This window comes from Gopherus flavomarginatus, chromosome 5, assembly GCF_025201925.1.
Source record: "Gopherus flavomarginatus isolate rGopFla2 chromosome 5, rGopFla2.mat.asm, whole genome shotgun sequence".
Lineage (NCBI taxonomy): Eukaryota > Metazoa > Chordata > Testudines > Testudinidae > Gopherus > Gopherus flavomarginatus.
The window spans coordinates 18,579,113-18,598,408 of NC_066621.1; the positions used below are offsets into that span (position 1 = coordinate 18,579,113).

The 19,296-nt window shown below is 48.5% G+C and overlaps 1 protein-coding gene across 3 annotated transcripts in view; it reads right to left on the reverse strand.

Moving 5' to 3' along the window:
- Positions 1–19,296, reverse strand: part of GRM4 (glutamate metabotropic receptor 4) — a 230,659-nt gene that overhangs the window by 38,326 nt on the left and 173,037 nt on the right. For 2 of the 3 annotated variants that reach the window (XM_050953023.1, XM_050953022.1), the window contains exons 7-9: positions 14,320–14,520; positions 8,821–8,957; positions 156–1,091 (exon numbers count right to left, since the gene is read on the reverse strand). In XM_050953023.1, the coding sequence (XP_050808980.1) occupies positions 156–1,091; positions 8,821–8,957; positions 14,320–14,520 (1,274 nt within the window). Of the gene's footprint in view, positions 1–155; positions 1,092–8,820; positions 8,958–10,769; positions 10,902–14,319; positions 14,521–19,296 lie in introns of those variants that run through there. The other variant, XM_050953024.1, reaches the window with a different exon arrangement.

Sequence of the window (19,296 nt, forward strand, 5' to 3'; positions counted from 1 at the left end):
CCGAATCCAGAAGGCTCACAGGGGGAAACCATCACACCTCTCTGTGGACATGTTGCTCCCCGCACTGTTGTTCTTATTCCTTTACCTTCCAGCAAAGCGAGGGAGATGGAGCATGAACCAAAACCACAGGCTCCCCCCTGCCCCCTCCCTCTTACCTTTTCCGCCGACTGTGACGTCCCAAAAAATATGGGGATGAAGGCTAACCAGACGATGCAGGTCGTGTACATGGTGAACCCGATGGGTTTGGCTTCATTAAAGGTCTCCGGAACCCCGCGGGTCTTAATGGCGTACACAGTGCATGTCACCATGAGGAGCATGCTGTAACCGAGCAAACAGATGAGGGACAGGTCGGAAATGTCACATTTGAGGATACCCCGGGCAAAGAGGGGGTCCGTAGTCCGCTGGTCCTCATAGTCAATGATGGAATGAGAGGGATCCACAATGAACCAGATGCATACGCCCATCAGCTGCAGAGAGATGAGGCTGAAGGTGATGACCAGCTGGGAGGCGGGGCTGATGAAGCGCGGGGCGCTGACCGACTTCTTGCCCTGCTCAAAGATGCGGTAGATGCGGTTGGTCTTGGTGAGCAGGGCCGCGTAGCTGATGCTCATGCCCAGCCCCAGGAAGATACGCCGCAGCGAGCAGGTGCCCATGCTAGGCTCAGCAATCATCAGGAAGGTGGTGGCATAACAGAGGAAGATGCCCGTCAGCAACACGTAGCTGAGCTCCCGCCCTGAGGCCTTGACGATGGGCGTGTCGTTGTAGCGCACGAACGTCACCACCACAAAGAGGGTGGCGATGATGCCCATGAGGGCAATGAAGACGGGCACCACGGCCCAGGGTGAGCTCCACTCCAGCTTCACGATGGGGATGGGGACGCAGCTGGTGTGGTTCTCATCGGGGCGCTCGTTAAAGCGGCACATCTTGCAGTGGAACTCATCCAGCTGGTACTGGTAGCCGTCGCAGCGCTCGCAGTGCCAGCAGCACGGGATGCCCTTCACCAGCTTCTTCCTCTCGCCCGGCTTACACGGCTGGCTGCAGATGGAGCTGGGGAGCTGGTGGGCCCCCCCGGGCCAGTGCATGCGCTCTATCTGTGGGAAGAGAGAGGAGAGGCCACGCTGATCAACAAGGAACTCAGTCCTTTGAGTGCACAAGGGGCTGGTAACACTGACTTGCTGTGAGCCCAGTGTGGGCAAGTGTTGGGTGAGCTTGCCTCAGTCACTGGTAGCCTAAGAGCTTGTCTACCTGGGGAATTTAAACAGAATTAAGTCAAGTTAAAAATCGAGTTAGTTCATTTTATCATTTGTGTGCCTGCAATGCCATTGCAAACTATTTTGGTAGTCTCCCAACGGCTACCCGACACTGCTTTGTGGGCAAACTTTACTGATCTCCCCTGCTCGGGGGTCAAGTTGACCTATGCTCCCCAAAATGCATAATGGGATGATGCTACATTTTGTCCATTAGCTTCTGGATTCAAATAAACGACAACAGTTGTGATAATACCCAAGAAACCCTATAGCATGCCTCAAGCGACCGCATGGAGCCATGCCAAGATGCTGGATCCCATCAGGAGCTGGGGAGAAGCATAATGCTAGAAGTTCTCATGCCAGCCACTGCAATAAAGACCTTTTTTGTGGACATTGCTGTGCAGATGACTGCGAGGGCTATGACCAGGATGCTGGAACAGTGCTAGATGAAGAGCAAACAGCTCAGGAGAATATACGTTAAAACGAGAGATAACAGGAAAAGGTCCGGTGGGAAACATGCAACTGGTCCATTTTTTGAGGAGCTGGGCAGGACTTTGCATAATTACGTGACCACTCAACCCAGGCAGATAGCAGAGCCTCCTGCTCACTAACACCTTCTGTCTCTTCCAAGGATAACCAGCAAGACTCATCGGAGGATGAGCTCAAAGAGGCCAATGAAGAAATCTCCCTGGAAAGCAAGATCTCTTTGGGACCAAGTACCCTGATGCCAGCCATGTAGAAGACAAGCCCCCTTTCTGCTCTGCAGCAATCAGCCCCAATTCCTAGACAGCACAGCCCAGGCCGGAACTGAGGAGGCTGATCTTATGGAGGGAACTTCAGCATGTACATTTTAATTATTATTATTTTTTAAATAATGAAATATTTAAATGTTAATGTATTATGAGGATGCCATCCTACCATGCTAGCTTCTGTTCCAGGTGCCCCATGGTCATCACCATTGTAGGCAGGTGTGAGCAAGAAGCCTTTCTGAAGCTGAGGTCCATACCTCCCTCCATCGATCCATGCTTTCTGTTCAGGCCTCTGGCTTCCCTTTCCAAAATGGCGGCTCTTCTGGCTGGGCTATCAACCTCCATCTCATGCTAAAGCCCCAACTATTGCCTGTTCTCAGACCCACATTTTAGAGGGCACATGGCCATACCTATTTTCTTCTCACCTTCCCTCAGTTGTCCTGCATGGCAAATGCCTGCCCTCCTCCTCACACCCTGTCTACCAGTTCAAAATGGCGGCCGGCAACATGGTGCAGCTGTGGCCTCTACCCCATCACCACCTGTGGCAGATTTGCATAATGCTTATGCCTAGGTAGGTTGTGGAATCTCCATCCCTGGAGATTTTTAAGAGCAGGTTAGACAAACTCCTGTCAGGGGTGGTCTAGATAATACTTAGTCCTGCCACGAGTGCAGGGGACTGGACTAGATGACCACTCAAGGTGCCTTCCAGTCCTATGATTCTATAATGGAAACACTCCTTTATGTGACAGGAGACTGTGGTTACAGCAAAAGAAGCTAGTGTTCTCACTTTATGTGAGATAGACATGAGCATTGCGTGCCTGTAAAGCTACAGAGAGTACAGATTGCAACTGAGGTAGAAACGCCCTGTAACGTGCATTCTTACAGTGAAACAGCTTTGCTGTGGGGATAGAAAAGCTCTTCATGGCTTTTCACAGGCTTACGTACAAAAAGACCGGGAACAGTGAATGCTTCAGGCAATCATTGCAAAAGCCTATCTATTTTCCTCTGCACTTTCACCCAGTCTGCAGAGGCAATAAAGCAAAATCTAAGGCTGGAAAAATTCTAAGTTTTTGTCTAGACATTATGAGGATTGGCAGCACAGCCATTCCCCCAGGATAACTCCTGACTCCTGTCCACTCCTGCAGCAATTCCTGGGGACCATCTTGGGGAATAACTTCCCAGCATATCTCATTGGTTGGCCCTTCATCTTCTTAAATAAAGCCATTCTCTGCCTTTTAGGCCTGGTCTACACTACAAACTTAGGTCAGCAGAAGCAGCCTTAAGTTGACCAATAATGTATGTGTCTACACTACAAGCTCCCTTCCGCCAACCTAAGTCACCTGTAACATTGTCTTCTGTACTCCACATCCGCAAGAGATATGGCACTTAATTCAATTTTGATGAGTTGACAGAGAGGTAGTGTAGATGCAGCACTAGTCACCTGCCTCAGAATGTCATCTAGAGTCAGCACAGCCTAAAAGGGAGGCATCCCGCTGGCCCCCATGTTCACACCGCTAATCCCTCTGATGCCACATAAGTACCTCCAAGGCAAAACCAACCCGGGAACATAATTCCTGATCACAACCCCATTAAATCCTCCTCCTCCAGCCACCAAGATACAAAGGCAAAGCCGAACAGACAAAAATCCCAATGCACACACCATTTACCATCTCCAAGGTTCTCCAAGCCTGAGAAGAATAGCAGAGAGGTAAAGCCAGAAATAGATACTCCTCCCCACCACACACACAGTCATAGCCTCTCTAGAATACAAATAATAACCACTTGTGAGATATTTACTACTGCCACATCCCTGGCACCTGCCCTATCCAAGCCCCCAAGGACAGGGGCCATCAATGGCTGAGCGTCTGGCCAATATCAGGGGAGGGGAAACTCCTGATGAACAGTTCACGGACATCAGTGCTGAGCCCCAAACTCCTGGACACAGCAAAGAGGTGAGGGCAGTATCTGAGGATGGAGAGGGAAGCAGACAAAGACATCTCCAGGGAGGTCACTGCAGTGGCTAAGGAGAGTGTGGCAGTTGCCAGGGAAAGCATCGTCATGGCCAAAGACAATCTAGAAAGACAGAGGGAAATGGAGAGGCAACTGCTGGAAGTGATACAAAGCTAAAATGCCCGGTTGCCGCATGGGTTACTATTTGGGCAGCAGGCACTTCAGTACTTGCAAACCAGCATCCCAGCCACATTATGCAGTCCCTGGGCAATACGAGCTTCTGGCAACAACAACAAATCATCCCACCATGCCACCAAATCATGGCGCCAGAGAGGCCATTCCCTTCACAGACCCTAGCCCAGGGCGAACCGCGGCAACTGGGACCCCAGTTCTTCTGAACCCTCTATTGCCCCTGGTAACATCAAGCCTTGGCACTCCACTCCAGAAGGTCCGTGAACCAGAAGAGGCAGAGTGAAGGGTATACTTACCTATGGCTTTAAGCCCCCACACCACCCCTTGCATTGTGCCCTGTTCTATGATGTTGCACGTTGCTGCTCCATTTAGCGGCTGGTTTAATGAAATGGTTCCTTGTCGCTAGAGAATAGACTGCTTTTTAATGTGTCATTTAATAATTAAAAGCCATTGTTTTATTATCATTTCAGTTCAAGGTTCATTTCTCTTTGTTACATAATAGATTGTTTAATAATAAAAACCTGGAAAACATTTTTTATAAGGTGCTGACTGTTCCTTTTCCACAGAAAGCCCTTAAGTTTGCACAAATTCATAAGGTTTTACAACACCACGCAGGCAAAGACACAAGATACAATAGGGACTGCTACAGCGTTGCACTCCCAGGGCTCATAAACCCTGAACTGCTCAAAAAACTTCCAACTCTCCCTCCCGCCAGGTTAATAGCTGGATGTGCAGCTGCACAAATTCAGGCCTGAGACTCAGAATAAGAGCAACCTGACAAATTGCCCCGGCTGCTTCTATTTTGTATTCTACACCTACTGGCTGCTCTGGAATACAACGCATTGCTATAACCTTTGAAATGTCTGTTTTTAATGCTGCTTCCAAACTAGTCCACCAAGAGCACCATCTCCCTTTCAAACAGCCAAACGCACACTCTACTGCCATTCTGCTGTTACTGAGGCAGCAATTAAATAGTTCCTTCCTTCTGTCCAAGCAGCCTGCAAATGGCTTCATTAGCCGGAGAAGCAGAGGATGAACCGGAAGAAATGTCCACACCGTTAATGTCCGTCGTGTTCCTGGGGGCAACCAGCCCTTTCTTTGTTAAGATAAATTAAGCTGAGTTCCAAAGTCTCCTAGCATTGGGATCCTTTGCAGAACATCCTGCGTTTATGTCCGCAAATCTATCACCAAATCTACCACGGTGGGCAACCAGCCTGTGGAGCACCATGGAGACATACCCCGTTGTGTTTATGAATTCTGAACCCTGAGTTTGGGTAGAGCAAACAATAGGCAGCTGGGTCCCATCAGTTGCCCCTGTACAGTTTGGGAACCCGTGTGTGCAAAGCCATCAATAAACTCCTGACCATTACCAAGCTTCAGAACCCGGTGCTACAATCTCTCTTCTACGGCTTCACACACCTGCATGACAATCTCCCCATACCATACTGGTGCACTATGGACCGGTTGCATTTGGGGGTGGCCAGCTTCCAGATGCCAGTAGTGACCCGCTTCTCCATGGGTATGGGGCCCTGCATGTTGGTGTGCTGCTACGGCAGCTCCCGGGATTAGTTCAGCACATATCTCGAAAAAGGTTGCTTTTTCCATCCTGAAATTCTCTCGCAACTTCCTGTTAGCTCAGAACAAAGTTCCCTCTCCAATCCCAAGCCCCAAAGCGTCGCTGCGTGCTGTGAAGCTGCTCCAAGAATCAGTTCTGTACTATCACTTGCTTGGTGTCTTCCTCTGGTTCTTCATTGTCACCCTGGTTCCACCGTCACTGAAAACTCTCCTGCTGCTGAAGGAGCTGCTACTGTGACATCAACTGGTTGCTGGTTCGGTAGCAGAAGTCCAAAGCCAAATTTATCTGTCTTTGAATGCTGAAATACCCTGCAAGTGGCCACTGCATATTGAAGATTGCCAGCATAGTGGCGCAGAGCATTGTTGGGTCCATGCTGGCCAGCAGAACTTTAAAAATGGCACTAGCCCCCCCACAAAGAAAGTACGGGGTGGAGACTGATGGATCATGGGAAATTTTTAAAATATGAATTCACCTGGCTGCCGCTCTGCATCCCACTGTTCACGGCGAGAAAAATCCCAGAATGCACTGTTCAGCAGTGAAACAAAGCACCATGGGATACCACGTCCTGAGTCTGCAGCAAATCGCCGCCCCAGATACACAATGACATGCATTGATAAAGGGAACACCATCCCGCGTGTACGCTGCTACTGCAGCTTGTGTATTGTGCGTGAACTGATGCGCATCAAAAAGCTGCAGGTTAAATCCCCCAAGTAGACAAGCCCTAAGATAGATAAGACTCCAGATCCCTAGAATGACAATGCCAGTGCATTCATCTCCTAGCACACACCTATCTGCCCACCATGACAGAAAACTGTGTGAAAGGGTGGAGCTCTGAAGTCCAAATGATCTCAGCCGTCACAGAGGGCTAATGGGCTCACATGGGCCTAACCACTGGAAAATGCAGGCTCTAGGCAGGTAATTATTCCCTCAAGACAGGTCAAGCATCTTCTATTCTGAGCGGGCAGCTTGAAAGGGTCAGAACCCAATACTTCCTACCCTTCACTTATAGTAAGTAGAAGGACTGACTACCTCACAGGCATAGTTTGACTTCTGTATTTGAATGGGAAGTGTCAGTCAGACCAATGGGGCCGTGTTGGGGCGGGGGGAGGCAAATTCCATGCCTGCTGGAGGCTTGAAGTTTGACGACAATGCCCACCTGCCCCCCACCCAAAACTACACCCACGGACTATCCAGGTTACCCACCTAACTTACACCTACACTTCAAGCTGGATGTGTGATCCCCAGCTCAAGGAGACATGCCTGCGCTAGCTCTGCTTGAGACAACATGCTAAAAATAAAGTGTAGCTGCAGCAGCACAAGCAGTAGGAGGTTCTAGCCTTCCCGCGTAAGATCCCATCTGCAACTGTAGGGATGTACTCAGTACAGCTAGCCCCTCCTGCTGTGGCTACAGTCTATTTTTAGCATGCTAGCTCAATCAGAGCTAGCGCAGGTATGTCTCCTTAAGCTGGGAATCACACCCCAATGCCCTAAGTAGGGTGACCAGATGTCCTGTTTTTAATGGGATAGTCCTGGGTTTCGGGACTTTTTCTTATATAGGCACCTATTACCCCCCATTCTCTGTCCTGTTTTTTTTCACAGTTGCTATCTGGTTACCCTAGCCCTAAGACACCACTTGGGGCATGGATAAGAACAAAGAGCCTGTAGTTCAGGAGGCAAGACTACACACAAGAGCAAAATGGCCCCTCATCAGAGCTAGTCAGGAATTTTTTGGCAAAACATTTTTCCATCAGAAAATATTGATTCATAAAGGCTGAAACTCTTCGTGAGGAAGAGTCAGTTTCAACTAATTTCCTCTTTTGAAAAGAGCTGGGGCAAAAAGTAGATTTGAAATTGTTGAAATGTCTGTTTAAACATTCTTGAATCCCAAAAAATTTCCATTTTTCCATTTGAAATGACTTCTTCTTTGAAATTTTAAGTTAATTTAAAGAAAAAAAGGCAAAATTGAATCAAAATGTTTCCTCTGACCCAATCCCATTTTTTTAAATTTTCAGTTCATGAACATTTTCAAGATTTTGACTTTTTTGTCCAAATGTGCAAATGAGAAATTGTTTTTGGAATTCCAAAAACATTCTCATGGGACAGGAAAACGTTCTCCTGTCCAGACCTACCCATATGTTGCTGGAGCAACTAGCGTTTGAAAAACAGGCGGAAAGATTAAATTGTTGCCTGAAAACCTATTCTTGGCTGCGATGATACGATAATGGCATCTGTGAATATACCACCACCCACTCCATGATGCTAAAGTACACAAATAACTTCACAGACCATACAGGACGATTTCAACAGGCACTGAACTGCAGCCACCTCTGGGGTGAAAGGAGGCAAAGGCTACAGGTAGAGAATCATTGGTTTCATTAGTCCCCATTCAAAGACCCAACACAGACCAAGCTGTGAGCCACAGGGAGAGAATAACGAGCCCCAAGGCCCAGAACAAGACTAGGGGAAAAAATAAATTGTTTAGTCCAAACATTACAAAATTGTGGCAACTTTTTCTTTGAAAAGCTCTAGCGCCCGTGTGCTGTTAAAGAGGGATTTGCAATTAGACGGGGGCATGGTCCATGTGTCAGCGATGAGCCTTTTGTCACCCAGGGTGAAAATCAGCCTGATTTGGGCCAAATTATAAAACCTTGGGGGAAAAAAAATAAGAGTGGAAAAAGTAGCATGGGACCATGTAATTAAACACAATATCACGATGCAGACATGTAAGGGGGGTTGAATTAATGTAATACAAGCAACTTCAGCTCTGGTGTTTCCTAACTTTTGACTGCTTGATTTTGCCAACTTAATAACGTTCTTTTTATGGAGGGTTGGTTTGTTCGTTGTGGGGTATGATATATCTTAACGGTGTATCAAGCACAGGCTGGGAATGGTTCGGCACAATTAGTGGAATTGGTTGGTGTGTCTAGTTTCGGAATTCCCAATGCCTTTAAGTCAGCTGCCATGTCACGTCTCTTCGATGAGTGCAAAGCAATGCTCCCTAATGGAAGCTCTAGGGACACAGGGATAAAGCTGTTGGCCCTGTCTCTTTGCTGCGACCATCTTCGCTGACTCCACAGCCAAATGCAAAACCAGTCCAAGGTCTTACTTTTAAGTGCAGGTGATCGGTCCATTGCCCAATGACTTTGTACTCAGCGGTGGAGTTTTTGATCTGGTATTGGTAGATGTCGTAACGGCCAGGTGCATCTCCATTCTCGTTAAACGTCACTGGAGTCCCAGCAATGCCTGCAAGACAGAAAAGTTTTAACATCAGAAAACAAAGCAACATCTGCTCCAGTGATGTGCAGTGTGTTTGATCCATCTAGCACAGTATTCAATTCAACTCCTGCTAAAATCAATGGGATCTTTGCTATTAATTCAGTGGAGTCCTTAGATCAGAGGTTCTTAAAAACTGTGGTCTGCGGACCATTACTGGTCCACAAGCTGCATTCAGGTGGTCTGCGGATAGTGCCCTCTAAGGGGCACACCTGCGTGGTTGCATACGAGGGAATGAAGGGCCACCCTCTTAATTAGTAGAGCACCACAGGTGTGGATCCACTAATTACGTGCCTGGACCCTGGGGAAGATGCACATGTAAGGTGAGGTGGTGGCCTTGGGGGAAATAGAGAGTAGCTGGGAAGGGGCAGTGAGGTTGGAAGAGGAGGTGGGGGGAATTTGGGACATGCAGGGCTATGGTGGCCAGAGAAAGAGGTGACTGTCCCCAGCTTCAAGGCTGCCAGGGAGAGACAGCCCTCCTTCACAGCCTCAGCTCAATGGCTGCCATGGCAGGGGAGAGACCCCTCTCCTTCCCAGCCTCAGCTCGATGGCTGCTGTGGTGGGGGAGAGACCCCTTTCTTTCCCAGCCTCAGCTCAATGGCTGCCGTGGCAAGGGAGAGACCCCTCTCCTTTCCAGACTCAGTTCGGGGGCTGCCGCAGTGAGAGAGAGACCCCCGCTCCTTCCCAGCCCCAGCTCAGGGGCTGCTGCAGCAGAGGAGAGAGGGCACATCCATCGCATTAGAAAGGTAAGACTACTGATATTAAAATATGAATTGTGTACTTTTATTTGTAGAACAAAAACATTTAATTATTCTTAAGGGTTTTTTTATATAGTGCTTTTATCCAAAGCACTTTGCAATAGTTAGCTAACGGTACACACAACATTTGGAAAGATCATTAAGTGGTTCGCCGACACCCTCAGCAATTTTCAAGGAGTCCGTGAAAAAAAAAGTTTGGAGAACCACTGCCTTAGATTATTCTCTTTTTCCATGGTCTCTTCCCAGCGTCACGCATTCTGGTGACATTTGATAAATACTATTAAAAAAAATAAACCAGCCTTGCAAACCTGCCAGAACAATTTACCAGTCTGTAGAGACAGAGGACAAATGGATACTTAGCTATATGGTTACTGTTAATTCAATAGTCAGACAAAACTACATTTGCCTTCTAAACAAAGAGCACATCTGTCCCAATTTTTATTAACAACATTTGGCTAGAAATGCCTGGTTTGATAAATATGCATGAACAGAAGTTTCACTCCATTTAATAAAATCACAGAAACAACACATCCTGGGGGGTATAAAGGGGCTCCCTCTGCAATATGCCAACATCCTTTACCGCATAAGGTTTCTCTAAACAAAAGCTCACTGTTGTACTGATGATTGTAGAAACGCAGGGCTGGAAGGGACCTCGAGAAGTCATCGAGCCCAGCCCCCTGCACTGCGGCTGGACCAAGTAAACTTCAAGCCTCCCTTACAGGAGTTTATCCAACCTGTTTTTAAAAACTGCCAATGATGGGGGTTCCACCACCTCCCTTGGAAGCCTGTTCCAGAGCTTAACTACCCTGGTAGTAAGTTTTTCCTAATATCTAACCTAAGTCTCCATTGCTGCAGATTAAGCCCATTACTTCTTGTCCTACATTCAGTGGCCGTGAAAAAGAATTGATCACCATCCTCTTTTTAACAGTCATTAGCATATCTGAAGACTGTTGTCAGGTCCAGTCCCCCTCCGTCTTCTTTTTTCAAGACTAACCATGCCCAGTTTTTTTTTTCCATTTAACCTTTCCTCACAGGTCAAGTTTTCTAAACCTTGTAGCATTTTTGTTGTTCTCCTCTGGCCTCTCTCCCATTTCTCCACATCTCTCCTAAAGTGCAGCGCCTGAATCTGGACACAGCACTCCAGCGGTGGCCTCATCTGTGCCGAGTAGAGAGGAACAATGACCCGCTCATGTCTTACTTCTGACACTGATCGTTTCGTCTCTGATATTTACCCGCAAGGATTTGTCAACTTGTTAAAACATCCAAAATAAACAAATAGATAAAAAAACCAAATCCGCTTGCCCATGCAGATGAAGATAATGAAAAAACAAAAACGCATGGAGTCAGATACTCAGCTGGTGTATGTCAGTGCAGCTCCCTTCAGCACCTGGCCTCCTCACCTGGCAACAACTACTTAATTGCCCTTGGCCACGGGTGATTAGAATTTAGCAAGGTTGAAATTAATTAATAAATATCACCTCATCAGTGCCTAGATGCTGCAGGGAGGGGATCCTTAGAAATTCCTTGGGCCTGATATGGAAGGCTGTTGCCCTGGCAATGGCAGAACTGTTTGGAGAGACTCTGGGGCTAGTATTCCCCAGCCTCGCACTTGTGCGATCATTCTTAGACCCTAACTCAGCAAAGCATTTGAACCACATGTGTAATTCCATCCCTCTTCAGCCAAGCATGGCACTTCACTATTAGGAAGGGCCGAAGTCTCATGGCCAGTGGGACAGATGCATGAGCATAGGTGCTTTGCCCAGTCGGGCTGGCCTGTTGAATTGCAGCCTTAGGCCAGCGCAGAAAACCTCCAGAACAGAATTCTCCACTCACGCTGGTGGTAGCAGTTCACACCCCCTTTGCACAAGTGCAAATGGTTCTAAAAGGTGCCAAGTGGGGAGGCGAGCTGAGATGTTATGACAGAGATGGGGGAGGGGAAGACGAGGGGCACATTATTTAGAAAGAAAAGAGAGAAATGACACTACAAAGTTATGTTGGCTTAACTACATCACTCAGGGCTGTGCGAAATGTCATGCCCTGTGCAAACTAACTAAGCCAACCTAAGGTCCAGCCTAGACACCACTAGGTCAACAGAAGAATTCTTCTCTCCACCTACCTACTGCCTCTTGGAGAGGTGGATTTACTACAACGATGGAAAAACCACGTCTGTCGCTGCAGCAAATGTCTACATGCCAGTGCTGCAGCTGTCCTGCTGTAGCATTTCAGTGTAGACATAGCCTGAGAGAGAAGGACTAGAGTAGATGCCAGAAGAACTAATTCACTCCCATGTGGAAATCAGCCTGCTTTTCCTCACCCGTGTCATTTATCCCATCAATCACATTACCTGTGTAAAGCAGATTGCAAAGGGCACTCTGCAGGGCTCCCTCCCCACCCGCTAGCAGCCTGCACGGTCTCACACCATCTTCGGATGTCTGGGAGTCTCTTTCCTAAAGCACTGAATAATAAATCCATATACAGTGTCAGGGCATCGTGACGCTACATCATTCATTCAGCAGGAGTGGTGATCTCCTCTCAGCAGTCAGCTATGGAGCTTGCTGAGGAAAACAACCACACAGCATCTCTCACATTTATATACAGGCTGGGCGAACGGGGACTTCGTGAAATGGAGGGGCTGGAAGCAGTGGCTACAAGCAGGCTTAGCCCAGACAGATGCTGTGCATAATTTCTCTGCACAGTTCTGCTGGTATACCCTCAATCTTGACCATAACCTCCCTCGTTATTCCAGCCATAGGCTTCCCCCTGCAAGCACTTCATCCTGACCTGCCATTCTCCTGCTACTCCAGTCTTGGACCTCACACAGTTCTGCCAACTATATTTGCAAGAGACACAGACAGTGCAGACAAATAACCAACACATCCTACCCCTGCTCCCTGAACACCCCATGCTATCTGATTCCTCAGGCTGGGGCTCTGCTCAACACAGGCTGCCAGGCAGGCACTGAGCTTTGTGATGCAGGCCAACAAGGAGCAGAGATTATTCATTAGGCGTGTTTAACTCAAGGCAGCCTTTGAATCCAGGCCCCTGGGGCTGCACTAACCCATTGCACTACTGAGCCCGTCAGATAAAGAAGCAGGGTTTGCTTCAGACTTGGACTGAGCAAGGGGATCTCCATTGGTGTCAGTGGCCCACAGAGCAAGGCAGAGAAAGGGGAACAGGATGGCTTGCTTTTACTGGCTGTCATGGTGCCAGCCCGCTTCTCACTGGACATACCGGTCAGGGTGGACACCCTCCATTTGCAAATGGCAGCTCCGCCGCCGGTCCTTCCCCTCCCCACAGCTCATTACGTTTGAAGTACAGACAGAGTGATTGGCTTTGACATCTCCTGCCACTAATGTGCAGCGGGGATTGCCCTAGCTTGGCACTCGGGGATGTAGCCCGACGAGGGAGAGTGGGTGGGAGCCGGGACGCAATACAAACACTTCAAAACAGTGGCGGCCAATGCTCAACCTCGCCTCCACACCAGCTGTTCGCTGCACAGAAACATTTCCCGCAGTGCACAAGGGATGGCAGCTGGAAGGGGCAGTTTCACCGCCTGTGGCTTTGCCACATTATTAAAAAAATGTTACTTTAAAGTAAAATCAAATGAACTGTGCAAATAAATACGAACACAAGAAGAGAACAGAAAATCAAGCAAGAGAGGAAGAAGGAAAAATAAATAAGGAAGACAGATTGCAGAGGAGATTGCAGGGGAGAGATAAATAGAAGTAATAAGAAGGAAGGGACAGAAAATGTTTATTGAAGAGAGATAGTACAGGGAAGAGATGAGTTTCCAGAGGAGATCTGAAGGAAGACAAAGCTGTAAAGACGAGGATCTTATTTCAACAAAGGAGGAGAGGAAAGAGAGAAGGAATGGAAGTAGAACAAGAAATGGAAGCTAAAAAAGGAATGGGAGTGCTGTGTTAAGGCTTGAGGCTAGCACTGTAAAGGATCTAGGTTTGATTCCCGCTGCTGACTCCCTGTGTGACCTTGGAAAAACAAATCACCAGAGTTTTCAGGAGGGGTCAGCTCCTTAGATAAGTGGTCAGTGCTGGGATTTTTGAAAGTTCCTATGTGACTTAGGAGCACAAGTCGCATTGACTTCCAGCATCCTCCTACGTCACTCTGGCATTCTTTAAAATTCCTAGCCTTAATTTTCAGAAGCGCACAGCAGCTTGGGTGCTGAGCTCTTTTGAAAATCTGCTTCTTAATCACTCTGTGCCTCAGCTCCTTCTCTATAACGTAGGGACGATAAAAAAACCACACCGCCTATTTAGATTGTAGGCTCTCTAGGGCAGGGACTGTCTCTTACTGTGTATGTGTATCTCAGCTAGGGCTTCTAGTTGCTACCATAATACACATAATAAATAGAAAGTCCAGGCCGGGAGCAGAAGAGACCTGGTTCCACTTTCATTCACAGCCCTGTAGATCTGGAGTAACTCCAGTGACTTTACCAGACATTCTACAGTTACTCAGAACATAATTGGCCCCTGTTCCTCTCTTACTGCACCCCCCACCCCCACCCCTCCGCCATGTTGAAGGCCAGACAGCGTGACCCCCCCTGCAGACAGACAGACCTGAGAAGTTGACATTACGGATGTACTTGAGCAGCTCCACGCCATCCACCGGGTCCATCCTGGGGCAAAGGCCGACCTTGCCAGGACACAGGCTTTTGTGCATGTTGTGTAGGGCATGGCCCATGGCATACACAGCATCAATGACGAACTGCACCTTCCCCTCCTGCTCGTACGAGGAGTCCTGTCCGATCCGCTCACGGTCTGCAAACACACAACATGGGGCCATGGCAGCACCAGCTCCTGATCGCTCCTTTCAGCCAATCCCACCACAGCCACCACACTTCCCACAGTTCCTCTCGCTGGGATTGGCAGAGCTGGGAGCTGCCGATGGCCTCCCACATTTCCTAGAGTGATTACTGCAAGGAAAGACTAACTCAAGTCTGAGAGAGTTTTCACAGAGCCAGCATATGTTCTCTTGTCCCTATGGTACCAAGTATCTGGGATGGGGATGGTACTACTGTATCTGGGAGCTCACAACAGCTATTTATTGCTGCTAGAAAAAGCTGGCACTTCTGCCTTACACCATTCCCGATACAGCCAGGCTTGTGGGACCTAGTAATGTGGAAAGGCTCTGATTTGAAGAGTGGCTCCCATTAAGTTCAGTCAGAGGCGCAGGTGCTCAGCTGTTCTGAAAACCAGGTCGAATAATAAACGGGCAGGAAGGACAGCCTTGCGGTTTAAAGCTGGGGATTCACGCAATCTACTCCCAGCTCTGCCTCTCACCTGCTCTCACCTGAGACCAGTCACCAGAGGCCTGCTTTTTTCAGACAGATGATGGCTTGCAAATCCCATGACGGTGACTGCGGTTGGAGCTGTGGGTTCCCCACATCCCTGAGAATCTGCCCCTTTAATCTTTCTCTGCACCCCAATTCGGCCACTGCAAAACAGTCATTTCTTTGTCTGCCTTGTTTATTTGAAAGGAGCCTCCTCATACCAGGCAGATATGTTACAGATAATAATAGATACATCCTATCTAAATTCATAGATAGAACCATTACTCTGATTCAAATACTCCCAAATACTGAGATATATGTAATCCTGATCTGAATTTTATACTCTGAGCACATCTCTAAAACGTATATTTCTCTGGGCGTAGCTGAGAGCTGCTAGACATTATTGCGCAGAAATTCCCCATAGCAGCATCATTCATTCACTTATAGTTGTTTTGCACTTCCATCTTAACACTCATCTCTACTCCAAACCCCATAAAATTCTTCAGCTAGTTAGAACTTATCTTTCCCAGCCAGGAAGTTTATGGTTCATAAACTTAACACAGTAAACAGCATCAGGATGAAAATATATTCCAAGCAAGCCCCAAACTCTTCACGGAACTTGAATGAGGCTGCAGTGGACAGTTCTGAAGCTATGGCAAACTATAGCCAATATCCAAGGTCCGGCACTCATGGCTGGAGTGGAAAGATGTCATCCCACTGCACTGCAAGCCCTGCCTCAGGGAGATACCTCCTCCAGCTCTGCCAGACTTCCCAGGACTGAGATAAACATTTCCAGGAAGCCCCACTTTCCGGAGGCAAGGCATCCAGGAGCATTAGAATAACCTGGCACATCCTCTGCAAGCCATTAAAAGTGCAGAGCTTGTCATAGTTCCTTCTTGGTCAGTGTGATCACCATTACACAGGACCTCTGAAATACTTAACCGTGAGGCAGGCAATGTGTTACCCAGAGCTTATTTGGTATAACTAGACACGGATGGAAAATTTCAAGTTTTCAATGAAAAATCAAAAACTGAAATACTTCAGTTCAAAATCAAAATATTTCAATTCTGAAATGCCACCATGGTGCCTAATGGGGGTTGTAGGTCATGTACCTCATATGCCTCTATAGGCTGGGCTCCCTGGTTGGACTACATGTCCCATGATTCATAATGACACTACCACCACCACCCCCATGACCGGAGGTGATGCATCACGGCAGTCGCATGCCACAGTGCATCCTGGGAGATGAAGTCCAACTGCAGAACCTGGCATATTATGCAACTGGACTACAACTTCCAGGAGGCACAGTGGTGGTATTTCAAAATCAGATTATTTTCATTGTCATCCAAAAACACTTCCATTTTCAGATGTTCTGTTTTTAGACAAAAAATTGAAATATCCCGCAGAAGGCAGATGCTGTTCATGTAAAATTCCATTTTGTCACAATCCCAATTTTCTGTCAAACAACAGTTTTGATAGAATATTTTTGGCCAGTCCTGAGCAGAATAATTCCTGATTGCCCATAGGGAGTCACAACACTCTCACTTCACGATTGGAAGATGCTCCCTGTACACCTCTCCCTGGGGAGCTCAGGACTGTGGCTAGCCCCTAAATTCAGACCCTGTCCTGAGCTTCTCCTCCACTTCACCCCTGAGCCTGGGCTGTAGATTGTTTTATTTACATCACACTAGAGCTGTCTGCAGTTGGCACTGGGCCACACAGCACATATTCTCTGGCATCCCCAAGTTCACATACTCCAGTCACAGCCTGAGCTACAGCTTATGCAAATATTATTCATCCTCCAGCATGCTGGGTTCATCAATCTCACCATCAGCTGTGACAGTATCAGTCTCTCGGGAGCTATCCGCAGTGTCAAGAGACCGTCTGTGCAACATCCATCACTAGCCACGCATCCTCTACCATGCTTTCCCCACCCCCTTTGAACTCTCCTCCCATCCTACTGCCCCACCCGCCCTCTCCGCTCCCCCAGGCGCTGACCCATAGATTCATTCCCCACCTCGCCCGCCAGCCCTAGATGGTGGACTCATTCAAGTGTGCAGTAATTACCAGCGACAGCTGCCTGCCTTTCCCTGTCATAACCGCTCCTAATGGGACTTGAAACATGTTAATCATTTAGCGAAAGACACCGATTAACGTAACATGCTGTTAATTAGAGCTAAGAAAGAGTCCCCCGTGGTGTGGCGCTGCAGTAGGGAGTGGCAGATAGGGGCTTTCCCGCTACTCCAGCATCACATTCAGTAACAGAACCCTTCAGATGCCCAGCTGAGTGACACCAAACACAGGTGGCTAAAGCTCAGCCAAGCAGATGGGAGCTCAGCAAAGCAGATGGGGGCTTTAGCTCAGGGCAAGGAGTGGGCTTTGTGAAGTGAGGGCCTGCAAGGAACCATCCGAGGAGTGGTAGGAACGGCACTAGGGAGACAGCATGGGGGGGTGTCAATTTTGGGGGTGTTGTGCACTGGATTGTACAGGACAGAAGTTCCTTCTAGGGCTTCTGATTCCAGGCTGGGCCTTAGGGAGACCCTGTGTGATAACTCCAGGCAGCACAGGCTGGGACTTAGAGAGCCAGAGAGAACCACAGAGTCTGTCCGACTCCAGCCACCTGAGTCAAGAATCCCCTTTATATTCACTACGTCTCTCCTCTACCACTGGGGGGCTCTAGGAATCAGGCTACATGTGGCAGTCCCTGCACAAGGGTAAAATGTCCCCAGGCCACTCAGTACCCAACCCAGCGAGGTGCACGCCTCAGGAGATTGCAACTGTAGATTAGAATTTGCAGCCAAAGGTTCAGAAGCCTCCAGTGCCTTGAGATGCGCTTCCGTCACGCCCCATGCCATGGTGTAGCCATGGGCGATGAAGGGTCTCTGCTCCTCCCCATTTCCGAGCAGCACTGGCAGCAAGTTCCCAGCTCCCCACAGCACCCAGCAAAAGGGACGAGGGAGAAGCTGCACCATGAGGAATCCCTCCTGCACTACCTACTGGATTTCCCACGCTACTCTGTCTTCCCTACCTCACCCAGTTGTGCTAGGAACCTGCCAAAAGACCCCAAGACGTGCCAGGCAGGAGCCCCAGTGACTCTAGCCACAGCTAAGCAATGGGGCAATGCCAGGTTTGATTTCTCCAGAGGCTGGCCTGGAAGGGAGTCCCCTAGAGAGGCAATGGTTAAAAGCCTAGAAACACAACCCTAAGCTTAGAGACGCTTCATGGGAAGTCATGACCTTTCTGGTTAGGAGTGGGCCAGAGCAGCCAAGCGAAGCTCCTGATCTGATCGGATGGGGGAAATCTGTGGTTACAGGTTAGGCTTATCTCTCTTTTCTAGCAGGGTTTGGAATCAAGATTCCGCTGCATTCACATGCCTCATACGGAGCCCCTGAGGGAAAAACGCACGTAAAATTGGAAGTTATCAGCTCTTCTGAACCATGAATGCAAAGAAAATTCAGGGCAGACCCCAGGGGACAGGAACTGAAGTGAAACATCCCCTCTGCCCCCACAAAGCGACACCAACAAGGAACTGGGTTCAAAGCCAGTCCATCCAGCTGGTTCTGGCAGCCGCCACCTCGCCACCAGGCTTCGCGCATATCAAAGCCCTGGGGGGATGGGAACACGAAGAGCGTAAGCAGCACAAAAGCTTCTCTGGGTGGGTATGAAGCAGTCCCCCTAGGCATCAAGCCCTGGAGAGAAAAGGATCACTGAGAAAGGAACACTGCTTGTTTAGTCTGCAGAAGAGAAGAGAGGGGGGATTTGATAGCAGCCTTCAACTACCTGAAGGGGGGACTGATGTAGGACTGATGTAGGCTGTTCTCAGTGGTGGCAGATGACAGAACAAGGAAAATGGTCTCAAGTTGCAGTGAGAGAGGTCTAGGTTGGATATTAGGAAACACTATTTCACTAGGAGGGTGGTGAAGCACTGAAATGGGTTACCTAGGGAAGTGGTGGAATCTCCTTCCTTAGAGGTTTTTAAGGTCAGGTTTGACAAAGCCCTGGCTGAGATGATTTAGTTGGGGAATGGCTCTGCTTCAAGCAGGGGATTGGACTAGATGACCTCCTGAGGTCTCTTCCAATCCTAATCTTCTATGATTCTATGAAACATGAGCCTAAGAGCCCAGAACACGACGCATCCCTCTGCAGAGCTGGACGCCAGCGCAGCATGTGATTAAAAGGCACCTGTCCCATGCCGAGACTGGCTGGCCCTGGTCTTTGCCATGCTTCAGGCCATGATGCTCTCGCCTCCCATCTGTTCTCCCTG